At 36.9% G+C, this 27,182-nt stretch overlaps 4 protein-coding genes across 4 annotated transcripts; all 4 read right to left on the bottom strand.

Annotated features, from left to right (window-relative positions):
* Window positions 1–10: 10 nt before the first annotated feature.
* LOC127806329 (cucumber peeling cupredoxin-like) lies at window positions 11–1,084 on the bottom strand. The gene is made up of 2 exons (XM_052343554.1): window positions 798–1,084; window positions 11–685 (listed from the first exon to the last, which is right to left on the bottom strand). The coding sequence occupies exons 1-2, from the start codon at window positions 976–978 to the stop codon at window positions 162–164; spliced, it is 705 nt and encodes a 234-aa protein (XP_052199514.1). The 5' UTR covers window positions 979–1,084; the 3' UTR covers window positions 11–161.
* A 4,259-nt stretch (window positions 1,085–5,343) lies between these two features.
* On the bottom strand, window positions 5,344–6,716 carry LOC127806210 (cucumber peeling cupredoxin-like). Its single transcript, XM_052343349.1, has 2 exons — window positions 6,435–6,716; window positions 5,344–5,899 (listed from the first exon to the last, which is right to left on the bottom strand). Exons 1-2 carry the CDS (start codon window positions 6,604–6,606, stop codon window positions 5,544–5,546), a joined length of 528 nt encoding a protein of 175 aa, XP_052199309.1. The 5' UTR covers window positions 6,607–6,716; the 3' UTR covers window positions 5,344–5,543.
* Window positions 6,717–7,967: 1,251 nt separating this feature from the next.
* LOC127805693 (stellacyanin-like) lies at window positions 7,968–9,584 on the bottom strand. The gene is made up of 3 exons (XM_052342449.1): window positions 9,379–9,584; window positions 9,257–9,295; window positions 7,968–8,325 (listed from the first exon to the last, which is right to left on the bottom strand). Exons 1-3 carry the CDS (start codon window positions 9,582–9,584, stop codon window positions 7,968–7,970), a joined length of 603 nt encoding a protein of 200 aa, XP_052198409.1.
* Window positions 9,585–10,100: 516 nt separating this feature from the next.
* On the bottom strand, window positions 10,101–25,626 carry LOC127806209 (glucan endo-1,3-beta-glucosidase 11-like). Its single transcript, XM_052343347.1, has 3 exons — window positions 25,279–25,626; window positions 23,358–24,385; window positions 10,101–10,526 (listed from the first exon to the last, which is right to left on the bottom strand). Exons 1-3 carry the CDS (start codon window positions 25,340–25,342, stop codon window positions 10,440–10,442), a joined length of 1,179 nt encoding a protein of 392 aa, XP_052199307.1. The 5' UTR covers window positions 25,343–25,626; the 3' UTR covers window positions 10,101–10,439.
* Window positions 25,627–27,182: the final 1,556 nt, after the last annotated feature.

Below are 27,182 nucleotides of genomic sequence, written 5' to 3' on the forward strand. Positions count from 1 at the left end.
ACCGTGGATATATTGAGAGATCACACCAAACTGTTTGTATATTAAATGGAAAATATTCTTTATTGTAACGCAGGAAAACAAATGTTCAATAATAATGCCAATATTACATCAACCGCACCCTAAAAAATGGAGGAAAAATCTGTAAATTAACGGTAATTGATCTAATGAAGCAGAGCCAAGGCAATGGACAATAAGGTGACCGGCAAGGCAGCCGCGGCCAACGACGACGGAGCGCCGTTTGGTGGCGGAGGAGCGGTGGTGCTGGATGGAGAAGGGGTGCTGCCTGACGGAGAAGGCGTGGGCGGAGGAGTGGTGCTTTCGGACGGAGAAGGCGTGGGCGGAGGAGTGGTGCTGCCGGACGGAGACGGGGCTGTGGGCGAGTTGGGTGTGGGGGCCGACGGTGATGGTGGGGTGGCGGTGGAGGTGGGGCTGGGAGAAGGTGAGGGGGTGGCAGCGGCAGGCTGGGGGGCCGGAGAAGCGGATGCGGAGACATTGATGGCCAACTTCTGACCCAGGCTGCAGTGCTGACCGAAAGTGCAGATGTAGTAGTGCTCGCCGGCCGCACTGAGAGTAATATTAGTTGGCCCGTCGGTTGCAATGGAGATGGGGCTGGTGCCGTTGCAGCTGTCGAACCCCGCCTTCGTCACCGTCGCCACGTCGTGCTGTCCGGTGGCGTAGTTGAAGACTACGCATCCAATCAAAAACAAAAGGTTAGATAAGAGCGAAGAAAATATATATTTCGTGTTGTAGTGTTGGACGTGATATATATATACAACTGAATTTATAGCCTTAATTACCAAGAACATCGCCGACGGTGAAGGTTTGGTTGGAAGCCCATGTGGAGTAGGCTACGGCGCCGCTGGGTGGGACGACCCAACCCAAGGCATCTCCGACTACATGGGTAGTCTTAGCGGCGGTGCTCTGCAATAGAGCAGCCACGACCACCATTCCAAGAAGCACCATTTTCATGGATGCCATCGCCTTGCTGTGTTGTTGATGAACAGGTCGCCCCCGATCTCTCTCTCTCTCTGTATATATGTAGATATATAGATGTATTTGTTGAATTGGTTTCTGGGTTATCGCTATTACAACGAGAAGTGAGGTATTTATAGAGAAAGAGGGAGAAGAGTCAGAGTGCCAATGACGAAGCTTGGTTCGTCACACGGGTCAAGGCAGCAAGAATCGTCAACTCTATTCCTCTCCTCTCCTATTACAATGGAGATGGATAATTAAAATAAATTATTTAATGTTTGTGGGAACATGCCTAACGTGAACGTCTCATTATTAAAATTTCCAGAGAATTTTTTCATAAGATTTTTTTATACAAATCTTCTAAGATTTAAGACTTAGAGTTATTTTATTATATAATTTTAAATTGTGCTCTATCTTTAAATTCTTTTAATTTTTGACTAATTTAATTTAAATATCAAAATTTTTTATTGAAAAATATCTTGCGCCCTCTAATCTTCTTCACTTTTGCAAAATCTGAAGTGTTTAAAGATGATTCTTTAAGATCTAAATTTATTTTTGGATCCAAACACTAATGTTGATAAATTTTAAAGTGTGTTAATTATTTTCAATGAAAAGTATTTTAAATTTTATTTTATTTAACTTGAAAATTAAAAAAACGTGTAAAAGAAAATTAACTCTGATACCGAAGACACGTTAGGTAATTGGTGGGCCCGGCGGGGTGGAGGAACTTCCAGATTCCGCCGCGTAGCACCGACTCAAACTGGACTTTCCGGCTGCTGACCGCCTCCGCGTTTCAGTATCTTCGCTGGAACGCCGCGATCGGTCAAAAATGTACGGTTGCTTGGGCTCCATTGCTTGGAACAAATCTTAATTGCTAGGTCTTGGGTCGTTGAGATGAGATGAGATGGTGGCTTGATTGATTACTTCATACGTGAATTGAATATTATATATATGCATTGCCCAAATGTTTATTTGACACAGCCTTTTGTCGCTCAATATTAATTTCTAAAAATTTATTTTGATAACAAATTGAAACCCAAGTGAATTGAAGTTGTCACTTACTTAGCATTTAGTATTAAAAATTCCCTCGATAAAGTGTTTTTTTTTTTTATGGATCTTAACTTGAAAAATAAAAATGAATTATGTTAATAAAATAATTATGGACTATTGAATCCTTTTGGATAAAAATTTTAAAAAAATTAGTTTATTTGGTTTTTGACTTAAAAAAATCATCAATCTTGATCAATCTATAAACATGCCTAATTTTTCATTTTCCCTTGAAATTGAAGCAATTAATATAGAGAGTGTTTTATTTTATGTATGATCTTTTGATTTAACCCATTCCATTTTAATATTGTGTTTGGTTGGGCTGAAATATTGTGTTGGTTTCCTGGGCTTTGACAAATTGAGATTGGGCCCACCTGTTCTGGTGAGGTCCATTTGAGACCAACCCAGGATTGTTTTGTTTTTTTTTTTATAACTCATGTGTCTAAGCTTCACCCACTTAGTCTTAAAAGAGATCGATTTTCCTCTTAATTCGGCCTCTTGGTAAATTAGATATGATCGTAAACTTATACACTTTCAAGCACACACACAGTCAATTTTCATCAAATTATACATTATCGAAAATTCATCACTCCCAAGAAAAATTAAAAATTTTATCACTTGCGCCATATCCTCGGGGCTACCATGATTGTTTTTTATTTTGGCTGAGTCAAAACGATAGAGTTTCGCCGGAATTTGGTTATAAAAATTATATATATATATTAATTTATAATCTTATTTTTATACATTTTTGTCTGAAACTCCCCATTTGTTTGATAACTTTATTCGGATTGGGATTGACAATGAATAAAAATTCAAAAATAAAGATCAGTAGTCGTCAACCTGGTATAGAATACATTAGTATAGTAATTTTAAAAATTAGAAACTTAGAATCAAAGCTAATTTATTGTATAACATAATCTTAATTATGTTTGAGTAGGAGATGTAAATACTAAATTAAATACATGTCTTTCATATGTCTTTGTTGATAGAGAAATATTATTTATAACATAATTTATTTTATTTATTTATTTATTTTTAATTACGCACTATTAAGAACGTTTCTATTATCCGGCCCTACGATGTTAACATGAGATGTAAATCAAGAAATTTAGCAGTCAATTTCAATCTCTGGCATGCCTGTTAAAGCGAGGATGATGTACCTTTTTTAATCCCAAACCTAACCACTCGGCTATGTCTTATAGGCTTTTTTTTTATTTTATGTGTGAGAGAGAGGTAGATGTAGTCAAATTTGCCATTCTTGAATAGTTTTATATTTTTCAATTACACATTTTCTTCGCATCCAACTTCTCTTGTGGAAACACAGCAAGAAAGCCAGTGGCCCAAACCCTAAAATACACCAACCCAATAGAGTGGGTTTTTTTTTTTTTAATTATTTATAAAGATGGTGGCCTAACTCTACCTATTGTAATCAAATGATTGTCAATTAAAGATTGGTTTTGGTTGGTTGGTTCGTTGAACGTGGCAATGAGATTCCTAGAGCTTTTCAATTCAGCGCCCCCCCCCCCCCCCCCCCCCCCCCGCCCCGCCGGGGCGCCTTCTTTATTTTTTTTTCCTTCTTTATTTCCCAAGGCGACTTTAAAAAAGTTTTGCCATCTCATCACATCTTTTTCAAGGCGAGGAAAAAATATTTGACATGACAAGCAAAGCCTAAAGCAACAATATATAATTGTCCATACTAAAACTTATTTAATTATGTATAAAAATGTAAATGGGTTTTCAAATGACTCATGTACATACTTACTTTAATAAATTTTTAAATAACTCTTATATTTATATTTCTTAGTTATAATTTTTTATATTTATTATTATTAAAATATAATAATTAAATTTATAACGTGGATATATTAAGTACAAGTAAAGCAAGGCAAGAAAATCGAGGTGAATTACAAGTCGGGAGAAAGTGGTTTGTTGTTGTCTAAAAGAGAGTTCATACTGTTGTTGTTCGGGGGGAGAACTCATGTTTTTATTCGAGGGGAGAGATCAACATGTTTGAGTCTCCCAAAGAAGTAATTGTAGGCTTAAACAAGTAGCATAGTGTTGAAGCGAAAGAGAAAGATATATGATTACCTAAGGAAAGCTTCGATGTTCAAGAGGGAGCAGCTATAAAGGAATACACGGTTAGAAGGCATGCATGGATTCTTCTCGCGTGGGTCCTCAAATGTTTAAATTAGAAAAAGTCATGAATAAATAGGTGAAAGTGTCCAATAGAAGAAGTAGTGGTCTTTCATCTAGATAAACAAGCAGATTAATTCATGTTTAGGTGTTGTTATGTGTAAGATATGATTCGGGAGAAAATCCCAATAAACAAGGAGTTCTCTTGGGTTAAGCTTAAAAGAAATCCCCCAAGGAGTAGGTCTTTGAGAGAAGGAATACCTTGTGAGGCGAGTTGCCATTGGGCAAGACAGTGATAGAATAGTGAATTATTCGAGTGAAAATCTCCTTTGTTGTTCCCCTCGGAGAGTAACTTGATTAGGTGTGATGCTTTTCATGCAAAGAAACTTTTCCGATAGAACATTATTTTCCCAAAAAAACGTGCTTTGTCCTAAAGTATGTCATTCTTTCAAAAATTGGCAATTCTTCTGGGAGAACATCTCTTTGTCCCAGAAACTACACTTCCATTGAAAGAATGATTTTGTTCAAAGATTGGGTTACAACAATATTTATTTTAATTTTAAATAAAATTAATTAAAATGCATAGAAAAATCTATTTATATCCTTAATTATAGTCAGCACTTATGACACCCTTAAAGGATAAATTATAGTCAACACCTTTAAAGTGTCAACAAAAAACAAAATAAAATAAAAATACCTATAACATTTGAAAAATAATAGTGAGAGTTCTCTTTGCTTTACAGCTTTGACTATACTCTTTCTCTTAATCGTTGTTAAAATTGTTAATATGAAAAAATATATTTTCTCCCTTTCTTTATTCTTTTCTATTGTCCAGATAAAATTTAATAATCTATTGATCTCTATTCGACGGTGGCTAAACTATATTCGACAATAACTAAACTATCATCGAACGCAACAAAAAGAGAGATTGATACACATGCATTCTAGGCAATTTATCATACAAGGAGAATGGAAAGGGAGAGACGGAAAATCTGTAAAAATAATATAAAAGCAAAAATATAGCTAAAGTTATAAAATTAAGAAAAATTTCAGTCTTTTTATTAAACCCTAAAAGTGCTCTCTAATTTACCCTTATATATGTATATTTTAAATTTCCTCAATAAAGATATATATCCACCTTCCCTCCATCATTGCCTTCACAAAATTATTTAGTCATGGCCGGTGCGGAAGTACTGAAAAAAGGTGATCCTTCTATATTATATAGCAATAGCAATAGCAGCCAGCCTATCACGTTTACAAAAGTCACCACCTAAACCTCAAGCTAATTTATTGGTCTCCAGACAGAAAAATTTAAACATGTAAATCAATCCACATGACAACTCAATCAAACATACAAACAAAGAACCAAAAAAAAAAAACTATTCTAAGGGCTACAGGAAAGCCATGGCAATGGTCATGATGATGAAGGAGGAGGCGCCGACGGCGGCCGGCGGGGCAGAGTTGGGTGGCGGAGGAGCAGTGGCTGCCGGCGGTGGCGGGCTGCTGCCTGGAGAGGCCGGCGGCGGGGGGCTGCCGCTCGGAGTGGCAGCAGAAGTAACATTAATGCTCAACTTTTGGCCCGAGGAGCAGTGGCTGCCGATGGTGCAGATGTAGTAGTTCATGCTGGCTGAGTCTAGCTTGATGGTTGCCGGACCGGTGGTCACAATCTGGTTGCCGGCGGTGCAGCTGCTGAACTGAGACTCACTCACTGTGGCGACGTCGTGTTGTCCAGTGGCAAAATCGAAAACTGCAAAGTAGATAAGATTTTGAGTAATGATTTAGAGCTGTTTTTGGATTTCAGTCTTGGTAAGTCCTGTTTGGTTTTGCTGTCAGTTTTAATGTATTTATGTTGGTGAGAGAGTGGAACAGGGCCTAAGCAAATAATACAGGGTTATCTTGATTGTTCCCTTCTTATTCACTTGAATTTTGGAATGTTATAGATTATCAACATGGGTATTCTAGAATTCTGTCAAGAATGGGGACAATCAAGGCAATTAAATCAGCTATCTCAAAACTCTAAAGTTAGCTTATTTTTTCTTACTCTAAAATGAGTGAGATAAGATTAAATTAATATAAAATTAAAATATTTTTTACAATTTATATATCAAATGAATCGAGATTAAAAAGTATTTTAAAATTTTTATTAAATTTTTAGAATGTATTGTAAGACATATGTTTCTTTTTTTTTTTAAGGGTCATTTTTTTAATCTACAAAGTTATATGTGGTCCCGTCCTTGACAAACACGACATACATGTATGTGTGCATAGAGATTGAACTTTACCTAGAGAGTCTCCCACCGCGAAGGTGTGTTTCGCCGCCCAGTCGGAGTAGAAGCTGGCACCGCTAGAGGGGATCCTCCAGCCGGAGTCATCGCCGACGGTGTATGATGCCGCCGTTGAGCCCTCCACCAGGGCAGCCACCACTGCTATTGCAAGGAAAGCAAGTCTTGCCATATGTTTGCTCGAAGGCGTCTCAGACAAAACTATGGTGCTTGTCTTGTGTTCAATGAGTCTAGGTCGCCCCTGTTGCAGCAACTCAAGCTTGGATGGCCTTATGGGTTTTGTTCATTTCATTAATGATATAAATAGAGCCAAGCCTAACTGCCCTCTTCGTAGTTGGTGAGGTTCCTTATTGGATGGCTGCCACGTGGAGGGCCAGTGTTTTCCCTGAGGTATTTTATTATTATTATTTTCTGTTATTGGTAGCTTAGTTGCCTCATGGGGTTGGTATATTTAAGTTGAAAGTCAAATGAGAAGATAGGCATCAAGAGAAGGAAGGAACATAGAAACCAGACAAGGTGATACCCGCATAGAATAACAGTATAATCCTCACCAAAAAGTGATCGCAGCGAAAGTGATACACCCAAAATTTTCAAAAGTAAATTAATTATGTTGAGAATAAGTCCCAGTTTCAATTCTTGACATATTCATCGGACCAAAACTCTATATCTCAATTTGACCCAAACAAATCTTGAAACAATTTCCTGTTCCGTAGCTAATGATCGATCCTATATAGATTGATTCTGATACCACTTATAACACCATAAGTTCTTTCTCAAAAATGTTGCAGTAGAAGGCGGGTTATGGGTTGATGATGAGACTCAATAGATTAATCTGGCAACAGTGAAACAGATTAATCTGGTGCTAAACCGATGTACATTGCTTAAAACAGAGAAATTTACGGACAATTCCTACTAGGGTCTGCAAATGGCAAGAATAGATGAAATAGACAGATGATGCACTGCAATATGTCATGAGATAGCAACCCACTAGTATGGAGAGAAGATTTATTCGGCATGCACAAAACAAATAAAAATTGCTGAAGCAGATAAAAATGATCAGCAATTCCTACTGCCATTTCTCACAGTAACAAGAATTGATGATTGCTCAAATAGGATATGAGATACCAAACCTATGGCTCTGGTATGTAAGTTCATGCTATAAATCTAGGAGTATCCCAAAATTTGCTTTTTTATGAATTCAATCGGAGAAGCAGCATCAAAGCAGAGGTGATAGCCAATACTTGTTCCAGCTTTGAAATGTTACAACTTAATTTAATTATATATATGTATATTTTAATTTCCCAAATGAATATATTCACTGTCTCTATCATGCTTAGTCATGGCCTGTGCAAAACTGAACAAAAAGGTAATCCTCTATTATGGTAGCCAGCCTATCATGTATACAGAAATCATCATCAAAAACTCGAACTAATTTATTGGTCTCCAAACACAAAAATCAAACATGTAACTCATCAACAGGACAACTCCATCAAACACACAAACAAATAAAAACCATTAATGGTTGAAGGAAAGCTATGGCAATGGACATGAGGATGAAAAAGGCGGTGGGACCATTCCCACCGGGGCTGGGGCAGAGATGGATGGCAGAGGAGGAGCAGTGGTGGTGGGTGGAGAGGTAGGGCAACCAGCTGCCGGCGGCGGCTGGCTGCCGCTTGGAGTGGAAGCAGAAGTAACATTAATGCTTAACTTTTGGCCGAGGGAGCAGTGGTTGGCGATGGTGCAGATATAGTAGTGCATGCCGGTTGAGTTTAGCTTGATGGTTGCTGCTGGACCAGTGGTCTGAAGAGCAATTGGGTGGGCGGAATTGCAGCTGTTGAAATCAGCCTCAGTCACTGTGGTGACATCGTGTGCTCCGTGGAAAAGTTGAAAACTGCAAACTTGAGGGAATTTTAATGATGATATAGAGCTAGTTTTTGATTTCAGTCTCATCATGCCCATTTGAATTTGCTGTCAGTTTTCAAGTGAAGGAAAGGGTGTTAGCACTCAGTGTGGAAAAAGAAAAAATGGAAAATCCCAACACACGAACACCTTTTTTCAACGCCTGTCCATTTTTTTGTTAGTCACTTGAATTTTGGAATATTCCAGAATATCAACATAGGTGTTTTAGAATTCTGTCATGGATGGGACAATCGAGACAGGCATTCTAGTTGTTCTTTGAGAAAATTAGAGTTTCAAGCCAATAGAGCCGCTCCAAAATGATTTGAAGCCCAGCTAGATTAGGGCTAGCTAGTTCAAGATCGTCTTTTTATTTAAACAGTTTTGAACTTAATTTTTAAACTCACATAGTAACAGTTTGAACTTGATTTTAAAGTTCAAATAATAACCGAGCCAAGCTTAAATTTTTAGTCTCTCAATTCGTTTCTACTCATGAACAACCTAGTTCGTGGTTTGTTTGTAGGTGTTTATAAACTTGTGTATAGCTTTGCCTCTTTATAGGCTTAAATGGAGCATATTTCAAAATAATGTGTTCTTTTAATAATTAAGAAATTTTTCCACATTATTTATATTATTCAAGATTTAAATATATATTGAAATACATTAATTTTATATGTTCTACTGAAACTAGTCAGAAATTAAATTGTAATAACCTTCAACGTTTAAAACTTATGAAAAGATTTGTATAAACTCATTGAAACCTCAATTAAAAAAAATAAGTTGAGATTGAACCTTCTAAATAAACAAACTTGAGCCTCATCTTTGAGCCTGACTCAAACTCAGGCTCGGCCCTGTCCGTCCAATAAAATTCTAACAAATAAGCCCGAGCTTCTATGAGTTCATTTCAACTTGGCTTGTTTACAGACCTGGGGACCATCAAGATGACTAAATCAGATATTCCAAAACTACGCGAAAAATGAGAACACAAAAGTTATCGTGATCTTCCCCTTCTTTGCACGCATGTATCCGTGCGTAGGTTTAACTCTACCTAGAGAGTCTCCCACCATGAAGATATGTTTCATGGCCTAGTTGGCATAGAAGCTGGCACTGCCAGAAGCGACACTGCCAGCTGGAGCTCTCACCAACGGTGTATGTTGCCGCAGTTGAGCTCTCCACTAGGGCAGTCATCAACTGCTGTTGCAGGAATGCCAGGTCTTGCCAATGTTTGCTTGGAGGCATCTCAGCCAACACCATGGTCTGTGCTGTGTTCTATAGGTCTAGGTCAGCCCTGTTGTAGCAACTGAAGGTTCGGACGGCCTTATAGGTTGTGTTCATTCATTAATGAGACTATGTAGAGCCAAACCCAACTGCCCCCTTGGTGAGGTTCCCCTATTGGATGGCTGCCGTGTGGAGGGCCAGTACTTTCCTTGAGGTTATTTATTATTATTGCTGCTGTTATTACTGTTATTATCATTATTTTTATTCTGTTATTTGTAGCTATATTATTATTATTATTTGTAGCTTAGTCGCCTACTGGGGTTGGTACATTCAAGCTGAAAGTCAATGAGAAGATAGACACAGGGGGAACTGGGAAGAAACATAGAAACCTGACATAAGTCTTGTGATTGTTACATTCTATGGCAATTTACTGTTGTCTTGGGTTCCTGCCGAATAAAAGTGGGATAACGGCTGGATATGTTATTGTAATAACAGAGAAATAAGCTCCAAAAAGTGCGACTATCATCAGTGAAACAGTAGATACAACAGAGAAGAAGATAATCTGGCACTAAACCAATGAACATTGCTTAAATAGATAAAATCTATCGATAATTCCTACAGTGAGTCTGTAGATGGCAAGAATGGATGATAATACACCGATGATGCCCTGTAATATGACGTGAGATACAAATATGGGGAGAAGATTTATTTGGCGTGCACTAAAAAAATATACATTGCTGAAGCAGATAAAAATGATCAGCAAATCCTACTGCCATTTCTCACGGTAACAAGAATTGATGATGTGCTCAAATAGGATATGAGATACCAAACCTATGGCTCTTATAAGTCAGTTCATTGTATAAATCTAGGAGTGCCCCAAAATTTGCTTTATCATGAACTTAAACCGAGTAGCAGCATCAGAGCAGAGGTGACCAAAACCAAGGAGCAGGATCCAAACCAACCTTTACCTAGAAAATCCTGTAACAATGGCAACAAAAAGTATGTATCAAAAAAATGATCAATGGTGAATAGTAAGAAAAATATGGAAAAGGTCAATGGTGTCACAGTAGCTGAAATAGTGGTCTAACAAGTAATTCTTAATGCATCTGAGTTCTAAATGCTCCTTTTTTAATTATCATGCATGTTGAACAAAAAAAACTAGCCTAACAGAGACAATTGTGACATAACGGCGTTAGTCTTTTGCCACTTGATTGAAGCATAATGATTCTAGATGGGCACAAAATAAAATAGAACGAAAGTAGCCTCCAGATAATTAATATCTTTCCATATCAACTTAAAACCTAATATAACTTCAACTATCAACTCAAAACCAGAGATTTGCTGAATTTCTAGTTCATCTGTACAGGTAGGTTGAAGAAACATTTACACTGTTTGGAACTGGAATTTCTGAATGGAAAGGAAGAGGAAGGCAAAATAAATGTTCTTAACTATCTGCATGTAAGTTATTTCATTTTCCTTTCCATTGAAAAATTCAATTTGCAAATGGAGCATTAAATAGAAAAGGAAAAGACAATCATGGTGTTCTTTCTGCCTTTCTTCTATTCCCTTAATTGTGCATCAAAGGACCAAAACCCTTGGGGAGGGGAAAATTAAGTTGCATAGCAAAGCTGTGGTATTCATGAGTTTTGAGATGTTCATATACCAGACTAAGTACCACAAGTTGCATAGAATTTAACTGCAGCAAAATTAAATTAAACAAAATTTATGATGTTGTAAAGTACTAAAATAAGGTGTGTGAGAATCCCACATTGCTTTAGCAAGGAGGACCTGGGCTATATATAAGGAGGAGAATCCCTCCCCCTGTTAAGTTAGCTTTTTAGGTTAGAGTTCTACCTCTGACTTCTCACATGGTATCAGAGCCAACCCTTGGCTGTCGTGGTCATGGACCAATACCTTGCTCGATCACCTGGGCATGTATTAGTTATTGGAGAAGCTTCGGCATTTTTTTTTTTTTTTTTTTTGGAGGGGGGGGTGTGAGAATCTCACATCGCCTCAGCAAGAGAGACCTAGGCTATATATAAGGAAGATGATCCCTCCACCTGTTAAGCTGACTTTTCAGGTTGGAGTTCCACCTCTAACTTCTCACATAAGGAGTACAGTTTTTCGCCAAAATAGACTTGCTAGTAAAGATTTGAATTCAATTGTAAGAATCAAAATATCTCTCAAACTTTGTAAGGCTGAGCTCAAGTTACATTGAAAGATCGGAATATCATATGCTGACATCTAGAGCTGTAGTTGCTCTTAAAGTTGAGAAATTAAATGTTTTTTTGCTATCAACTAACCAATTAATTTCTCTCTTACAAACGTCCTCTTCCCCACCCACCCACCCCCAGAATGAAACCCCCCCCTCCCCTTTCATTTAGTGCATCATTTCGACTTGCAGTTTGAGCCTGAAAACAATAAGTAGAAAAGAAACTGGGAAAAGTGGTAGCATGTCCTGTTAAAGAAAGATGAGAAACAGATGCTAAAGACACTCCCCCCACAAAAGTGTCACTCCACAGTGCTTACAAGCTGATTTCTCCAACAAAAATACTACCCCAAGGATACAAATATTTCTATAACAACTAAGTCTGTCCTATGCCATAATGTAATTGGAGAAAGAGTTGGCTGCAGGAAAGTTGGGTTTACATAAATCATGTTCTTATTATAGATCTTTGCTAGGTTATTAATTGTAAAACATTGTATGCAATTCTTCAACAACAGACACACTAAACCTTAACCTCACTAAGTGGGTCACCTACATGAATTTTAATTCGCCAATCATCTCTATCATGGCCATTATCTTCTATAAGATCATTATACTCCATGTTCACCTAAGAGTTTTCCATCTAGTTTTCTTTGGTCTTTCACTATTTCTTTTGCTAGAAACTTGTTTTATTCCATTCACTCTCTTTACACGTGCTTCTATTTGTCTCCTTCACATGTTTAAACTATTCTAAAAGGGTCCAACCTTATTGCATATAACATCAATGAGTTGAAACATAGTGTGTATATGAATAGAACAAACTACAGAGTACAGACAATATCAATTTCTTCTGTAATCGGCCAATGTTCTAATAACCAACTCCTAAGATCAATAGAAAAAAAAGGTGAAAATATTTTGCCTACAGCTGCAACTCATTTGAGTATACTTTGTGCTAACCAAGTCTCAAGTTCTAGCCATCTCATCCCATTTTCACAATCAAACATAGGAGATATAGAGATACAGATAAAGGTTTCCGTAAAGGTTAGAGAGATAAAAAAGATAAACATATAGGAATTAGAGATCAAGAGAGAGAAAAATACTTTGTGCTATCCATTGGGATTTTAAAGGGGTGGTTCTTGCCTCTTTTATCCCCTCTATGATTCTATGTGTTCATGTGTTAAAGGCCTTGGACTAGTTGCTGCAAGATTGTAATGGTACATCAAAAGGTTGTTAGGCCTGTTATGACATCAAGACAGCCATTACAACAATGCAGGGACCATTACACTTTGAACTTTAGTAAAACTGCTAAATCATGGTTTAATGGGATCAAAATTTGTCAAAATTGCAGTGTGATGATTTTGATCAATTCCTAAAACCATCAACTACACCAAGCTTAGAAGGAATCATATGTATTTCAAACAACTCACTCCAAAATCCTAGATTGTTTCAGCAATTTTGGCCTATAGAAAAACCATAATGCCAAAGAAAGCAAATCTTACTGCTATAAGTTTGTTTTTTGCGTGTTTTTTAATCTTTCATTTCTATTAAGTTTTACATACTTGAATTTTCACAACTCAACCCCACCTTATTGGTCTACCAAAAAAGTTAATAGTATAGTATTTGACCCCAGGAGAGCTTAAAAATCAACTTCGGCTATGAATACCTGTAATATTACAAGTAATAATAACAGAGTTGACTGAGGACGACTATCATATACATAAGAGCTAATATGGTATGTTTCGGTTATCCATGGGTCAACATTATGGTTAAGTAAGATTTCTGATTTGTCAAGAATGATATGGCTTAAGGGAGAAGTTTGTAGTAACTCAATTCCACATCAGTAGCCTATTGAAAAGATATTGGATATGCAAAAATTAATGAGAAGGGACATAAGGTGTTACATGCACATTAAACATACATCTTTAGAATTTTCATTAGTAGCAAGTCAAGATTGTAAGATGTTCAATGGGTTAAGATTAATGTATCTAGATCTTGTTGCACTTCTCACTTAATGTTATCCTACTATTTGTGAGTACATCACAAAAAGTATAAAAGAACATGAGAGAAAAGTTGGGCATTTAAATTGAGGTGGAAAATATGAATGGCTATTATTATTTTACTGTAACTAGTGGGACAAGTAGCAACCACCTTGACTCATACTGACTTACATTAAGTTTCACATTAGAAGTCAACCATACCAGTATAAAGGTGAAGCCAACTGGTGTGATAGGTTAACCATATGCAATTAGAGCCGAACAATGCATAAAATCATATGGGCATGAAGCAATCTAATGCATGGTTCTTTTGACCTTAATTGCGTCCCTTAAATTGTAGTTTAGGGCGGTACATGAGTCGTCAACAACAACAACAACATATCCAACTTTTATCCCACTATGTGGGGTCGGCTACATGAATTATAGACTTTCATGTATTTCTGTCTTTTGTCATATCTTCATTTAGGCCCATACACTTCATATCAAACTTTAATGTTTCTCCCAAAATCTTCTTGGATCTGCCTCTACCTCTTTTTTTTGACTAATTATTCCATTTCATCAACTCTCCTCACAGGAGCGTCTCTTGGTCTCCTTCTCACATGAACAAACCATCTTAGTCTAGTCTCTCTCATCTTCTTCTCGATTGGCACTATTCCTACCTTATTAGGAATAACTTCATTTCTAATTTTATCTTTTCTTGTATGACCATACATCCATCTTAGCATCCTCATCTCCGCTACACTCATCTTTTGCTCATGCCGATATTTGACTGCCTAACATTCTGAGCCATACAACAAGACTGATCTTATGGATGTCCTATAGCATTTTCTTTTTAGTTTTAATGGAATTTTACTATCACATAACACCCCTAATGCATTTCTCCATTTTAGCCAACCTGCCTTAATTCTATGCATGACATCCTCGTGAATTTCTCCATCTTTTTGAATTACTGATCCCAAATATCGAAAATGGTATTTTCTTTGTAAGATTTGGTCTTCCAATTTTATTATAACATCCTCCATTCTTGCATTCTTACTAAATTTATATTCCATATATTCTGTTTTCCTTCTACTTAATTTAAATCCCTTAGATTCTAAATTATTTCTCCACAACTCAAGCTTAGTGCTCACTCCCTCTTTTATTTCATCCACCAACACTATGTCATTTGCAAATAGTATACACCATGGCACTTTTGTCTGAATGTGTTTAGTGAGTTCATCCATTACTAAAACAAATAAGTATGGACTAAGTGCAGAACCTTAATGCAGTCCCATTGTAATATTAAACAGTTCAGTATCCCCCTTGCATGTTCTGACCCTTGTCTCTGCTCCGTGATACATGTCTTAAGAACTTGTATATAGGCTATTCGAACTCCTTTCTTTTCTAAAACCCTCCATAATACTTCTCTAGAGACTTTATCATAGGCATTTTCTAGATCTATAAACACCATATGTATGTCTTTTTGTTGATCCCAATACCTTTCCATTAGGTGCCTCAGTAGGTATATAGCTTTCACTGTTGACCTACCAGACATGAAACCAAACTGATTTTCTGAGACATCTGTTTCTTTTCTGAGTCTCTTCTCTATTACTCTCTCCCAGAGTTTCATGGTATGGCTCATTAACTTAATTTCTTTGTAGTTTTCACAATTTTGAACATCTCCTTTGTTCTTGTATATAGGAACCAAAGTACTCTTTCTCCACTCATCTGGCATCTTTTTTTTTTTAAGGATTGCGTTAAATAATTTCGTTAGCCAGAAGATGTCCTCTTCTCCCATGCATTTCCATGCTTCTATTGGTATATTATCTGATCTCATCGCCTTATAATTTTTCATTTTTTTTAATACTTGTCTTATTTCATTTGAACTTATGTGTCGATAAAATGTACAGTTCACGTTCCCTCAGAGTTACTAAGATGTCCCAACCTAACTCTTGTGTCCCCACCATCATTGAATAATTTTGTGAAATACTTCTTCCATCTCTCCTTAATCACTCCCTCATTCACTAATACATTTTGGTTTTCATCTTTTTTGCATTTCACTTGGTTTAGATCCCTTATTTTTTTTTTTCTCTTGCTTTAGCTAATTTATATATATCCCTTTTTTCATCTTTTGTATCAAGTCGTTTATATAGATTCTCATATGCTTTTGACCTTGCTTCACTAATAGCTCTTTTTGCTACCTTTTTTGCTTCTTTATAATTTTTTAGGTTTTTTTCATTATTGTACTGATATACAGTCTTATAGCAAGTTTTCTTATTTCTAATTTTCAATTGTACCTCTTCATTCCACCACCAAGACTCCTTAAGTTTTAGAGCTCTACCATTTGTCTCTCCAAGGACTACCTTTGCCATGCTTCTCAGGGCAGTAGCCATTTCCCTCCACATTTGGTTTGCCGATCCTTCTCCATTCCATTCCCTTCTACCCCTTAATTTTTCTTTGAAGATTAGTTGTTTCTCCCCTTTTAAATCCCATCATCTAATTCTTGGATTTTGTTTTATGTGATTTTTTCTCTTCCAATTTCTTACTTGGACGTCAAGTACCAAAAGTCTATTTTGAGTAGTCAAACACTCCCCCGATATCACCTTACAATCCCTACAACATAACCGATCCTCTTGTCTCATGAGAAAGTAATCTATTTGGGTGTTTGATGTGACATTTTTATATGTGATTAAGTGTTCGTCCCGTTTTTTGAACCTAGTATTGGTTATAATGAGCCCATATGACATAACAAAATCTAGAATAGACTTACTCTCATTATTAATTTCCCCGAATCCATACCCTCCATGTACCTCTCTATAGTCGTTTCCGTCTCTACCTATGTGACCATTTAAGTCACCTCCTATAATCACTTTCTCTCCTCTTGGTATCATTTGTATAAGTCCCTCTAAGTCTTCCCAGAATTTTTCTTTTATCTCCTTACCTAACCCCGCGTGTGGTGCATATGCACTAAAGATATTCATAGTTATTCTTTTTTGTTGAAAGATAAGGATACAACAACCAATCCTAAAGGAATGAGAAGATGATCCGTGGAAGAGATAAGAAGAATAAGAAGAGGATAACTCTTCCGAGTTATTCTCATGCTTATATATACTTGTAGATTAGTTAGAATTATTTTATCTTGTGCTAAAGTTTAGAAGTTTATCTAGTAGCTAAGGTTTAGGACATAAGTTTGATAAGTTGTATCAAACTAGGAGTCTTGTATATTTATTTCCAAAACAACTATCAGAAAAGTTAAGAACGATAGCTTTAATTCATCTATCGGATTTCTTCATGGTATCAAAGCTCAGGTTCGAGTCTCTGTGATCACCAATTATTTAGAGTTCTAATTGTAAAAGAACTCTCTCAACTTGCGCCATGGCTGATGATCAAACAGCCAGTACGGGAACGTCTATTCCCCCTCTTACAACGAGCAGTCCAGTCCCTGCAACTGCATCACATTCTTCCGCAGTTTTTGATGGATCTTCCCTCCAGATTACTTTACACAAGCTGAATGGAACCAACTTCCGAGAGTGGTCCCAATCAGTTATGCTTGTGATTAAAGGAAAAGGGAAGGTAGGCTATCTAACCGGAGAAATCATGAAGCCTAGCCAAGATTCAACAGCCTATGGAGTATGGGAAGCTGAGAATGCCATTGTCATGGCATGGCTAGTAAACTCAATGGAGCCAAAGGTAGGAAGAACTTACCTTTTTTACAAGACTGCAAGCGAAATCTGGAATGCAGTTCGAGAGATCTATTCAGATCTTGAAAATACTGCCCAAAGCTTCCAAGTTCGATCCACCATTCGATCAACAAAGCAAGGTAACAATACGGTAACTGAATATTACAATACCTTGATTGAGTTATGGCAAGAGGTTGATCTCTTTCACGAGATCACATGGGAATGCTTGGCAGATGGAAGGAAGTATGACAAGATGGTGGAGAAAGAGAGGATATTTGACTTCTTACATGGTCTAAATTCAGATTTAGATGAGGTAAGAGGCAGATTGCTTGGGACTAAGCCCTTTCCCTCTATGAGAGAAGTATTTGCCGAAGTAAGAAGGGAGGAAAGTAGGAAGAAAGTAATGCTGCCCAGTGGTTCAACAAATGAAGGAATGTTACAGAACTCAGCTTTAAATATATCCCGTGGCCGGCCACCTATTACAACTAAGGGAGAGATACAGCGAGATAAGCAATGGTGTGATCATTGTAACAAGCCCTATCATACTAGGGACACATGCTGGAAACTACATGGGAAACCGGCTAATTGGAAACCAAGAAGTCAGCGAAAAGGTGTGCAGTCTGCCTATGTGGTGGAATCTGAAAAAGGGAATTCAACACCAGCACCGATCTCTTTCACACCAGATCAACTAGAAGCCCTTCAACAATTGTTGAATCAGCAATTGCTTAATCAAACCAAGATGCAGAAAACAACCGAAAGTATGGACAACAACAGCAACCAGGTGGTATCCTTAGCTAAACAAGGTAAGATCAGTCATTCTTTGTTCTCAAAAAGGCTGACCACAGGTATTTGGATTATAGACACCAGTGCATCAGATCACATGACAGGTGATCTTGAAATTCTATCCAATTTTAAATCATGTGATCAGAATATTACTGTATTTATGACTGATGGAACTAATACTTTAGTCCAAGGAAGGGGAACAACTTATGCAGCAGGGCTAAGATTAGAGTCAGTCCTTTATGTGCCAAATTTGAGATGTAATTTGCTGTCAGTAAGCAAGATTACTCAAGATAAAGACTGTTCAGTGATATTTTCTTCTTCTCATTGTGTATTTCAGGACAAATCTTCGGGGAGGATGATTGGCAAAGCTGAAGAGAAGGGAGGTTTATATCAACTAGTTAGTCTTGATTATCAAAAGGAGTGTAGGTCATTTGTTCAATCCTCTTTAGCTGCAGTTTCAGATTCTGATTTAATGTTATGGCATCAAAGATTAGGACACCCTAGCTTCGAGTATCTTAGAGTCTTGTACCCTTCAATTTCTATCAATAAAATCCAGAATCTCTATTGTGAACATTGCATTCTTGCAAAACAAACTAAGAGCACTCATCCAAAGCATTCCTACAAACTGTCTCAGCCATTTCATTTAATACATAGTGACATTTGGGGACCAGCTAAGCTTTCAAACCTAACAAACACTCGATGGTTCATCACCTTCATTGATGATCACACACGAGTTTGTTGGGTCTTCCTCATGAAAGATAAATCAGAAACCTATATGGTTTTTAAACGGTTTCATCTCATGGTTAAGAATATTTTCCAAACTTCCATTCATATTTTGAGAAGTGACAATGGTAGAGAATACTTCTCAAATGACTTTAATCATTACCTAAATGAGCATGGTATTGTTCACCAAAGCTCTTGCCCATACAACCCTCAACAAAATGGGGTAGCCGAGAGGAAGAACCGGCACTTACTTGAGACGGCTAGGGCTCTTATGTTCACTCAATCAGTTCCGCATTCTTATTGGGGAGAGGCAGTTCTTACAACATTCTACCTTATAAATCGTCTTCCTTCAAAGACCTTGAACTATAAGACTCCCTTAAATGTCTTCCTTGAAGCTTTCCCTCATTATTCCAGGGCCCTAAACACTCTTGTTCCTAAGGTCTTTGGGTGTATTTCCTTCGTACATCAAAACCAGTTAAATCCATCCAAGCTTGACCCGAAAGCACTTAAATGTGTGTTTGTTGGATATTCTCCTACCCAACAAGGCTATAAGTGCTATAACCCAACAACCCGCAATTTCATTATTTCTTGTGATGTCACCTTCCTTGAAAAACAACCATTCTTCCACAGCACAACTCAAAATGAAAATCTAGTCCAGAATTGGAGTACAGTCATTTCTGTACCCCTCAATCCCTTTCCTAGTCGTTCTTCTACTGAAACATATCAACGGGAGGAGAAAGAGGAGACTGAAATCCAACAGGATGATCAAGACTTGACCAAACCTCTAAAGGTCTACTCCAAAAGACCTAAAGCTACTACTCTTCAGCCAACCAATCTGTCCGATCTGGAGGTAAGTCCAAGTCCAAACAAGACAGTTGACACTGATATCAATATACAACAGCAGCTTGCTGATGACTTAAATGTCCCAATTGCATTAAGAAAAGGAAGAAGGATGTGCACCAAGTATCCTATTAATGATTTCATCGGGTACTCAAAGCTGTCTCCCTCATTTAAAGCGTTTACTATCAGTTTAGACAGTGTAGCTGTCCCTAAGAATGTTTATCAAGCATTGCAGGATGAAAACTGGAAGATAGCTATTATGGAAGAAATGACAGCCTTGGAGAAAAATGGTACATGGGAAATTATGGATCTTCCGGAAGGAAAGAAGGCAGTTGGCAGCAAGTGGGTATTCACTCTAAAGTATAAATCAGATGGAAGTTTGGAAAGGTATAAAGCAAGACTGGTAGCTCAGGGATTTACTCAAACTCAAGGCTTGGATTATGAAGAAACGTTTGCTCCCGTAGCCAAACTCAATTCAATCCGAATTCTATTATCCTTAGCCGTAAACCTGGACTGGAAACTACACCAATTGGACATCAAAAACGGCTTCCTCAATGGAGATTTAGAGGAGGAGATTTATATGAGGATACCACCAGGGTTTGAGAAAGACAATACAAGAGATAAGGTATGCAAATTGAAAAAATCTCTATATGGCTTAAAGCAATCACCGAGAGCATGGTTTAAAAGATTTAGTGATACTCTATACAAGTTGGGATATAAGTAGGGACAAGCGGATCATACTCTCTTTACAAAGATCAAGGAGGATGGTAGGAGAACAATTCTAATAGTCTATGTGGATGATATCATTATCACGGGGGATGATAACCAAGAAATTGAGAAGCTAAAAGAGCAGCTAAGGCAGGACTTTGAAGTAAAAGAGTTGGGGGAACTGCGATATTTCCTTGGTTTGGAAGTTGCAAGAAGTAAGAATGGTATTTTTGTATCCCAAAGAAAATACACTATTGATTTGCTAAAAGAGACTGGCAAATTAGGGTGTAAACCAGCAAGCACACCGCTAGAACCTAACTGGAAGAACAAAGAAGAAAAAGAAGAGCATCTAGTGGACAAAGGAATGTACCAACGATTGGTAGGCAAACTCATTTATTTATCTCACACCAGACCGGATATTACCTATGCTGTGGGTATTGTTAGCCAATTCATGCATTCACCTACTAGGAGACACTTGGAAGCAGCCTATCACATTCTCAAATATCTTAAAGGAACACCAGGCAAGGGTCTATTATTCACAAAAAGCCAAGACAAAGGTATAATAGGCTATGCAGATTCTGATTGGGCAAGAGCTATGGAAGATAGCAAATCTACATCAGGCTATTGTACAAAATTATGGGGTAACTTAGTAACTTGGCGGAGCAAGAAACAACAAGTGGTAGCTCGTAGCAACGCTGAAGCAGAGTATCGTTCAATTGCTCAAGCTATTTGTGAAATGATATGGGTGGAAAGAATGTTGAATGATTTGTCTATCCCAATATTATCTCCTAAGTTTCTTTATAGTGATAGCAAATCAGCTATCAACATTGTCAACAATCCGGTGCAGCATGACCGGATGAAGCACGTCCGAATAGATCGCCATTTTGTCAAACAGGAACTTGAGGAGGGCAATATCAAGCTGACTTACGTACCAACAAAAGAACAACATGCAGACATTCTGACCAAAGCAATGGGAAAACAGGGTTTTGAGTATATCAGAAGCAAGCTGGGAATATTTGATATATATTCCTCAGCTTGAGGGAGGCTATTGAAAGATAAGGATACAACAACCAATCCTAAAGGATTGAGAAGATGATCTGTGGAAGAGATAAGAAGAATAAGAAGAGGATAACTCTTCCGAGTTATTCTCATGCTTATATATACTTGTAGATTAGTTAGAATTATTTTATCTTGTGCTAAAGTTTAGAAGTTTATCTAGTAGCTAAGGTTTAGGAGATAAGTTTGATAAGTTGTATCAAACTAGGAGTCTTGTATATTTATTTCCAAAACTACTATCAGAAAAGTTAAGAACGATAGCTTTAATTCATCTATCGGATTTCTTCATTTTTAGACCAACCTTTACCATAATAATTCTATCACATATTCTCTTTACATCCACTAAGCTTTTATCCATAATAATCCCCACTCCATTTTTCGCTCAATCATTTCCTGTGTACCATATTTTATATCCAGTTTCTGATAAAGTTTTTGTTTTTTTCCCTACCCATCTCGTCTCTTGAAGGCACAGAATATTAATCTTTCTCCTAATCATCACGTCTACCACTTCCACAACTTTGCCTGTTAATGTTCCTATGTTCCACGAATCAATCCTTAATCTATGATTTTGGTTTTGGCCTTGACATTGAATTTGATTTTGTTTTTGTTTTTGATTTTGGTTTTGATTTTGATTTTGGATTAACTTCTTTACCCACATCCGTCAAAGTAAATGCGAGGACTCTTCCTTATTTGTCACTACATCTGGGCGCCGATGTAGCCCTATTTCACTTGACACTACACGCAGGCAGTGTAGCACGTCACTATGAAGGGTTACGCCCCAACGATTTGAATGAGCTGCTAAATTTATCCGTAATCTATCCTGCTAAATTTGAATGAGCTGCTAAACAACCAAAGTTTGAGTAACTTGATATATTTGGACAGTAAGAGTGCTTATTAACTTATAGACCTCAAAAGGTAATTGAGCTAGACTGGGCTACATTAATAAGAGCCAACATCAAACTATTTCCTACAGAGCTCAAAGAGTCCCTTTTTTGGGTAGAAGTAGAAGTATATTCTCTACTGCTTCTCTCAGGTAATAATTCGAGTAATTTCATGCAGCCAATCTAAAAAACTAAAATTCCTCTTTCACCTCCTCTGCATGGCTATAAAAGGGTCAACCTAGATAACTCATAACTACTAGTGGAGGTACTGCACTGTGTGCCTGTTCTTACCTCATTAAGTACCTTTCTCATGCAGTCTATTTCTCACCTCACTTCCTAATTGCATGAGTCTATTTGTTCCCTCTTAGAAAATAAAGTATCAATTGATACCAAGGAGGCCAAAATAGACATATATATTCCAATCAGAAGTAGTCAAGCTTTCTTCATTCACATTTTCTAGCATATAAACAGATATTTATACACACTGTTTGCTTGTAGTAACAGTTATATAGAGCTTTCTGAGAGCACAAAAGATCATACATTTTCATGCTCACCGAATGAGATGAGTTAGAGAACCCTTTACTCCTTAAAGCTCCTGATAATTTGTGTTCATCTAGAAGGTAAATCATGATGCCTTTTTTAACTGTGCAAATCTACCTCGATTTAATCATTAACTCTTTCTAATCCCAATTAGTCATCAGCAGCAGCAGCAGCACAAGCCTTAATACCTCTAGGTGAGGGCTACCACATGGATATTAGATCTCCAATCATCCCCATCTACTGCCAACTTCACAATCATCATCCCTACCTCCAATCAATATTTTTTTTTTTTTTTACTAATTATGATAAGGAAATAAAACCCACTAGTAGCCACAATTCTACAACATTTTTAACAAAAGAAAAATAATTGATAAGGAGCAACAAAACAAGGCATTTCAAAGGGATAAAGAAATTCAAACCTTTAATGACAAAATAGATGAAGCTGCAGATGAAGATTTCATCCCAGCAAACCCAATGTCATAAGAAATGTTCCCATCAGGTTTATATAGCCCAAAGTTCCTCTCTGAAGTTGCACCAGGCTTCAAATTCTCATTAAAGAGTGCAAAGATATATGCCTTCAACGCATTCTTTGGTCGCCGTGGGGTTCCCTTCTTCTTGGCAAGCCTCTTACGCAGGTTATAATTGTAAGTCCTTGCATTGTTTATGGTAGCGGCAGCTTCATTTTGATCTCCATGAGAAGCCCAGCCAGTCTCTGTAACTATAACTTCCATCTTTTTAAATCCAGCATCTTCAAGAGCAGCATATGCTGCATCAACCTGAGCATCAAGCATGTTGTCATAATGCAGGTCAACTTTCTGATCATATATACCCTTGTTTGACTGGAAAAGAGTATAATTTAGATCAATTTCACTTGGATTATATGTGTAGGCCAGAAATGGGTAAGCATTCAAACAGAAAGGTGACCCTATCTGTGAGAAGAACTCCAAGAGTGGCTTCATATATTGCACAACATTGTCTCTGAAAGTACATGAAGAGGGAGGGTATGAATTCTCAAAAACAGCCTGTGAATGTGCAGTGGAAATCTGGATTGAATCAGCCAACTGAAGCTTTTTCGTGGCATTGTGAACATTTTTCACTGCACCCAAAAGTGCTTCCCAAAGTGATTGATCAGTCCCCCCCAGAACTTCATTTCCCACAGCAATCCCAACAATATTTGTCTCCGGAAGGAATGCCTGGACATTTTCTTTGACCCATGTCAAGGCATGGTCGGGGTTATAACTCATATCTTTCAGGTTACCATTTGGAAGTCCAATCACTAATTCAAGCCCTGTTCCACTGAAGGCCTTGAGGACACTCTGGTCAGCATCGTATATCCGAACATTCTTAATCTTTGCTGCTCGGAGGAGTTTAGCGACGTTATCAGGAGAGGGAATGTTATCTGCAATTCTGCCATAATTTATGCCATATGTTCCAGTGAATGCTTCCACTGCCAAGGAGAGTAAGAAAAGAACATAAGCAATCCATTAGTCACTGTCTCATTCAGCTATCAAGATAGCATGACAACAACAAACTTCGCTAGCATGTAATAAAAAAACCATCAATAGAAACAAATTTCTCCATCAGATACCATAACTACTAATAAATAATTGACTTCAGTCCTATATCTTGATCGTAGGAACTACGTTTTTCATTTCGTTCCACTAAAATCCCTCCGCCATGAAGCACAACATATCCCTTAAAATGATGCATCTAATTTAAATAACTGTCTGAAACATATTTGACTTTCTTTTGCTTTTTTCACAATTTAATACAAACAAATAAAAAACAGACCAAATACAATATCCGTGAATCATAGAGTCCAACAAAAATAAGCCAGCAACAAATTAAGGGAGAAAACTTTAAAATCAGTGTGGCAACTACGCAGGTCGTTCAGTAAATAATTAGGAAGTTTTGGAAATTGTTCAACACAAAGTACAAGCTTGAAGAGTGGATTAGTATGAACCAAAACCCTCGAGTACTTGAAAGTACTATTCATGAGAATCAAAATAACTATTACTAATACATCAAAGAGAAAAAAAAGAAAAGAAAAGAGTGGTTTCTTTTGACCAGGCAAATGCTGAAAAAAAGTAAATAGCTCGAGCAGAAACATTCGCAATCCCTTCGTGAAAAATTTCAAAATTAACAACCCAAATTGTATCATCCAAAACCAAATTAGAGTCGACAACCCAATCTTCCACCAAATATAAACCCAGATCATACTCGTGAACAATCACGATCATTGATTCAAGTCCAACCCAAACCAACTCCACCCAATTGCGAAATACAGTGCAAAATTTCAAAATTTTTTTGTTTTGTTTTGCCAAGAAACCGTAAAGTTACCATTTGGAGTGAAGCCGATAGAGAGCACGAGAAGGAACTGGACGAAGCAATTCAAATTCTTCATCGCTTTAGGGTGAGGACGATCAAGTTCCGCACGGTTTCTTCGCCACGCTGCTCCTTATAATTAGTACTCCGATATGCCATAAGACCGCAGACCACGCTTTACCCTCTTCCCATCGCTTATCGGCAAAATTATGAGCCTCTCTCTATCTGCAACGTGGGAGCGTGGAAGAGGTGTGGATTCCGGCAGCCGGAGCGTGGCAGTTCAAGGCGGAATCCGGGGGGTTTAAGGGGTGGTTTTCTAATTCCAAGTGTTTGACGTTTGGTCTGAACGAAAAGTGTCGATTAGTAGAGCCGTGGGGTGCTGTTGTTGACTAGACAATCCGCTTTCGCCACGTCATACAACTTTTGTGAATTTCTGATATTTTCCGAGGAATACTATTCAGGCGTAGAAATAAACAGTGATGAAGAATGTAGAAGTGTTTAATTAATATATTATATATTTATTTAAAATATATAAATAATAAAATCTATTTTATATTATTTTATATTTTTCAAATAAATATATTTATATAAACAGTCACATCACTATTATTCATCTCTATTAAAAATAAATAATATTATTCTATCTTTATATTTATATTTTATTAAAATATTTCTGTCATAAGACTAACATGTTGATAATCAAATTCAAATATAATATAATTTTTATAAATTTTATTAAATTATATATACTCTTAATTAAAATTAGATACGTGTCGAGAATACATATAAAATAATCAGACTTATATTTATATAACAAATTTTAAATTTTTACCTATTAATTTTTTGTCACACTTGAATAAATTTAAAAACCCCTTAAATTTTCCAATCAAGATTCAAAACCACATACCTCGAAACAAAGCAAAACTTTAAAAATATTCATATTTCTAATTTTTTTTTTATTGAACTTTTAACACTTTTACTTACTAACCCTTTAAAATAAAAAGCAAAACTTTAGTCTTTCATTCCTCCACTTTGGTGGCCTCAATTATTTATAGCCAAGCAAAAATATACCATGATTCCACCATCACACATCTTGATCCGTACACTTTCATCTATATTCTTATCCCATCAAAATATTTATATGTAGCATTTAACATTTTGTATCTAGTAAATATATATATATATATATACACACGGAGTATATACATATACCATTGAGTTAACAATAATTTTTAGAACACTTGTACTTTATTTTTAATATTCAACCACTTACATAATTAATTAGTAAAATATTTTAAAATACAATGCATGTTAATAAGAGGGTCGAGAGCTGAAATAATGTATAATTATTATGATTTGTCTAAAAACAAAATGCATTACACAAACATAACAAAATCTATAAATACAGTTATTTTATTTTTATTATTGTTGTGGAGAGTCTCATGGAGGTGAGCGAGTCTCAACACTTTAAGGGAGGATTTGTCGATTATTCCTTGTATTAGCCTTTAAGAATGAGCGTTCCTTGATTTTGTGTCAAGTTTTTCACAAACAACGTTAATTGTTGTTGTCTTGATACAATAATAAATTTATAATATGAGAAAGTGAGGCGTAAGTCTCAGGGCGTCCAGAGAATTCTAAAGTGTCCATGAGACCTTTAAAATGGTGTCGAAATATTAAGTGATTGTGAGACCTCTAAAGTGACGTCGAGATATCAAAGTGATCGTGAGAACTCCAAAGTAGTGTCGGAGTATTAAGTGACTGAGAGACTTTCAAAATGACATTGAGGAATCAAGTGACCAAGAGGCCCCTCATCCTAAAGTGTTGTTGGAGTATCAAGTGATTGAGAAATTTACAGAGAAAAAAACAAGTTAGGGGTGGGGTCAGGCCACTCGCGGACCCTCCAATGCTCATTACGTCAC

This window comes from Diospyros lotus, chromosome 7 (assembly GCF_014633365.1).
Source record: "Diospyros lotus cultivar Yz01 chromosome 7, ASM1463336v1, whole genome shotgun sequence".
NCBI classification, from domain to species: domain Eukaryota; kingdom Viridiplantae; phylum Streptophyta; class Magnoliopsida; order Ericales; family Ebenaceae; genus Diospyros; species Diospyros lotus.

Bases quoted from the DNA above. Each gene is read 5' to 3' on its own strand.
- LOC127806209 (XM_052343347.1), bottom strand. From the start codon at position 25,342: ATGAAGAATTTGAATTGCTTCGTCCAGTTCCTTCTCGTGCTCTCTATC. The intron at 24,386-25,278 runs GTAACTTTACGG...TCTCCTTGGCAG, and splicing joins TATCGGCTTCACTCCAAATG to TGGAAGCATTCACTGGAACA. The intron at 10,527-23,357 runs GTTTGAATTTCT...CCATTGTTACAG, and splicing joins CATCTATTTTGTCATTAAAG to GATTTTCTAGGTAAAGGTTG.
- LOC127805693 (XM_052342449.1), bottom strand. From the start codon at position 9,584: ATGGTGTTGGCTGAGATGCCTCCAAGCAAACATTGGCAAGACCTGGCA. The intron at 9,296-9,378 runs GTAGAGTTAAAC...TTTTTCGCGTAG, and splicing joins CATGGTGGGAGACTCTCTAG to TTTTGGAATATCTGATTTAG. The intron at 8,326-9,256 runs GTCTGTAAACAA...TCAAGTTTGCAG, and splicing joins GTCATCTTGATGGTCCCCAG to TTTTCAACTTTTCCACGGAG.
- LOC127806329 (XM_052343554.1), bottom strand. From the start codon at position 978: ATGGCATCCATGAAAATGGTGCTTCTTGGAATGGTGGTCGTGGCTGCT. The intron at 686-797 runs GTAATTAAGGCT...TTGGATGCGTAG, and splicing joins CACCGTCGGCGATGTTCTTG to TCTTCAACTACGCCACCGGA.
- LOC127806210 (XM_052343349.1), bottom strand. From the start codon at position 6,606: ATGGCAAGACTTGCTTTCCTTGCAATAGCAGTGGTGGCTGCCCTGGTG. The intron at 5,900-6,434 runs GTAAAGTTCAAT...TCTACTTTGCAG, and splicing joins CGCGGTGGGAGACTCTCTAG to TTTTCGATTTTGCCACTGGA.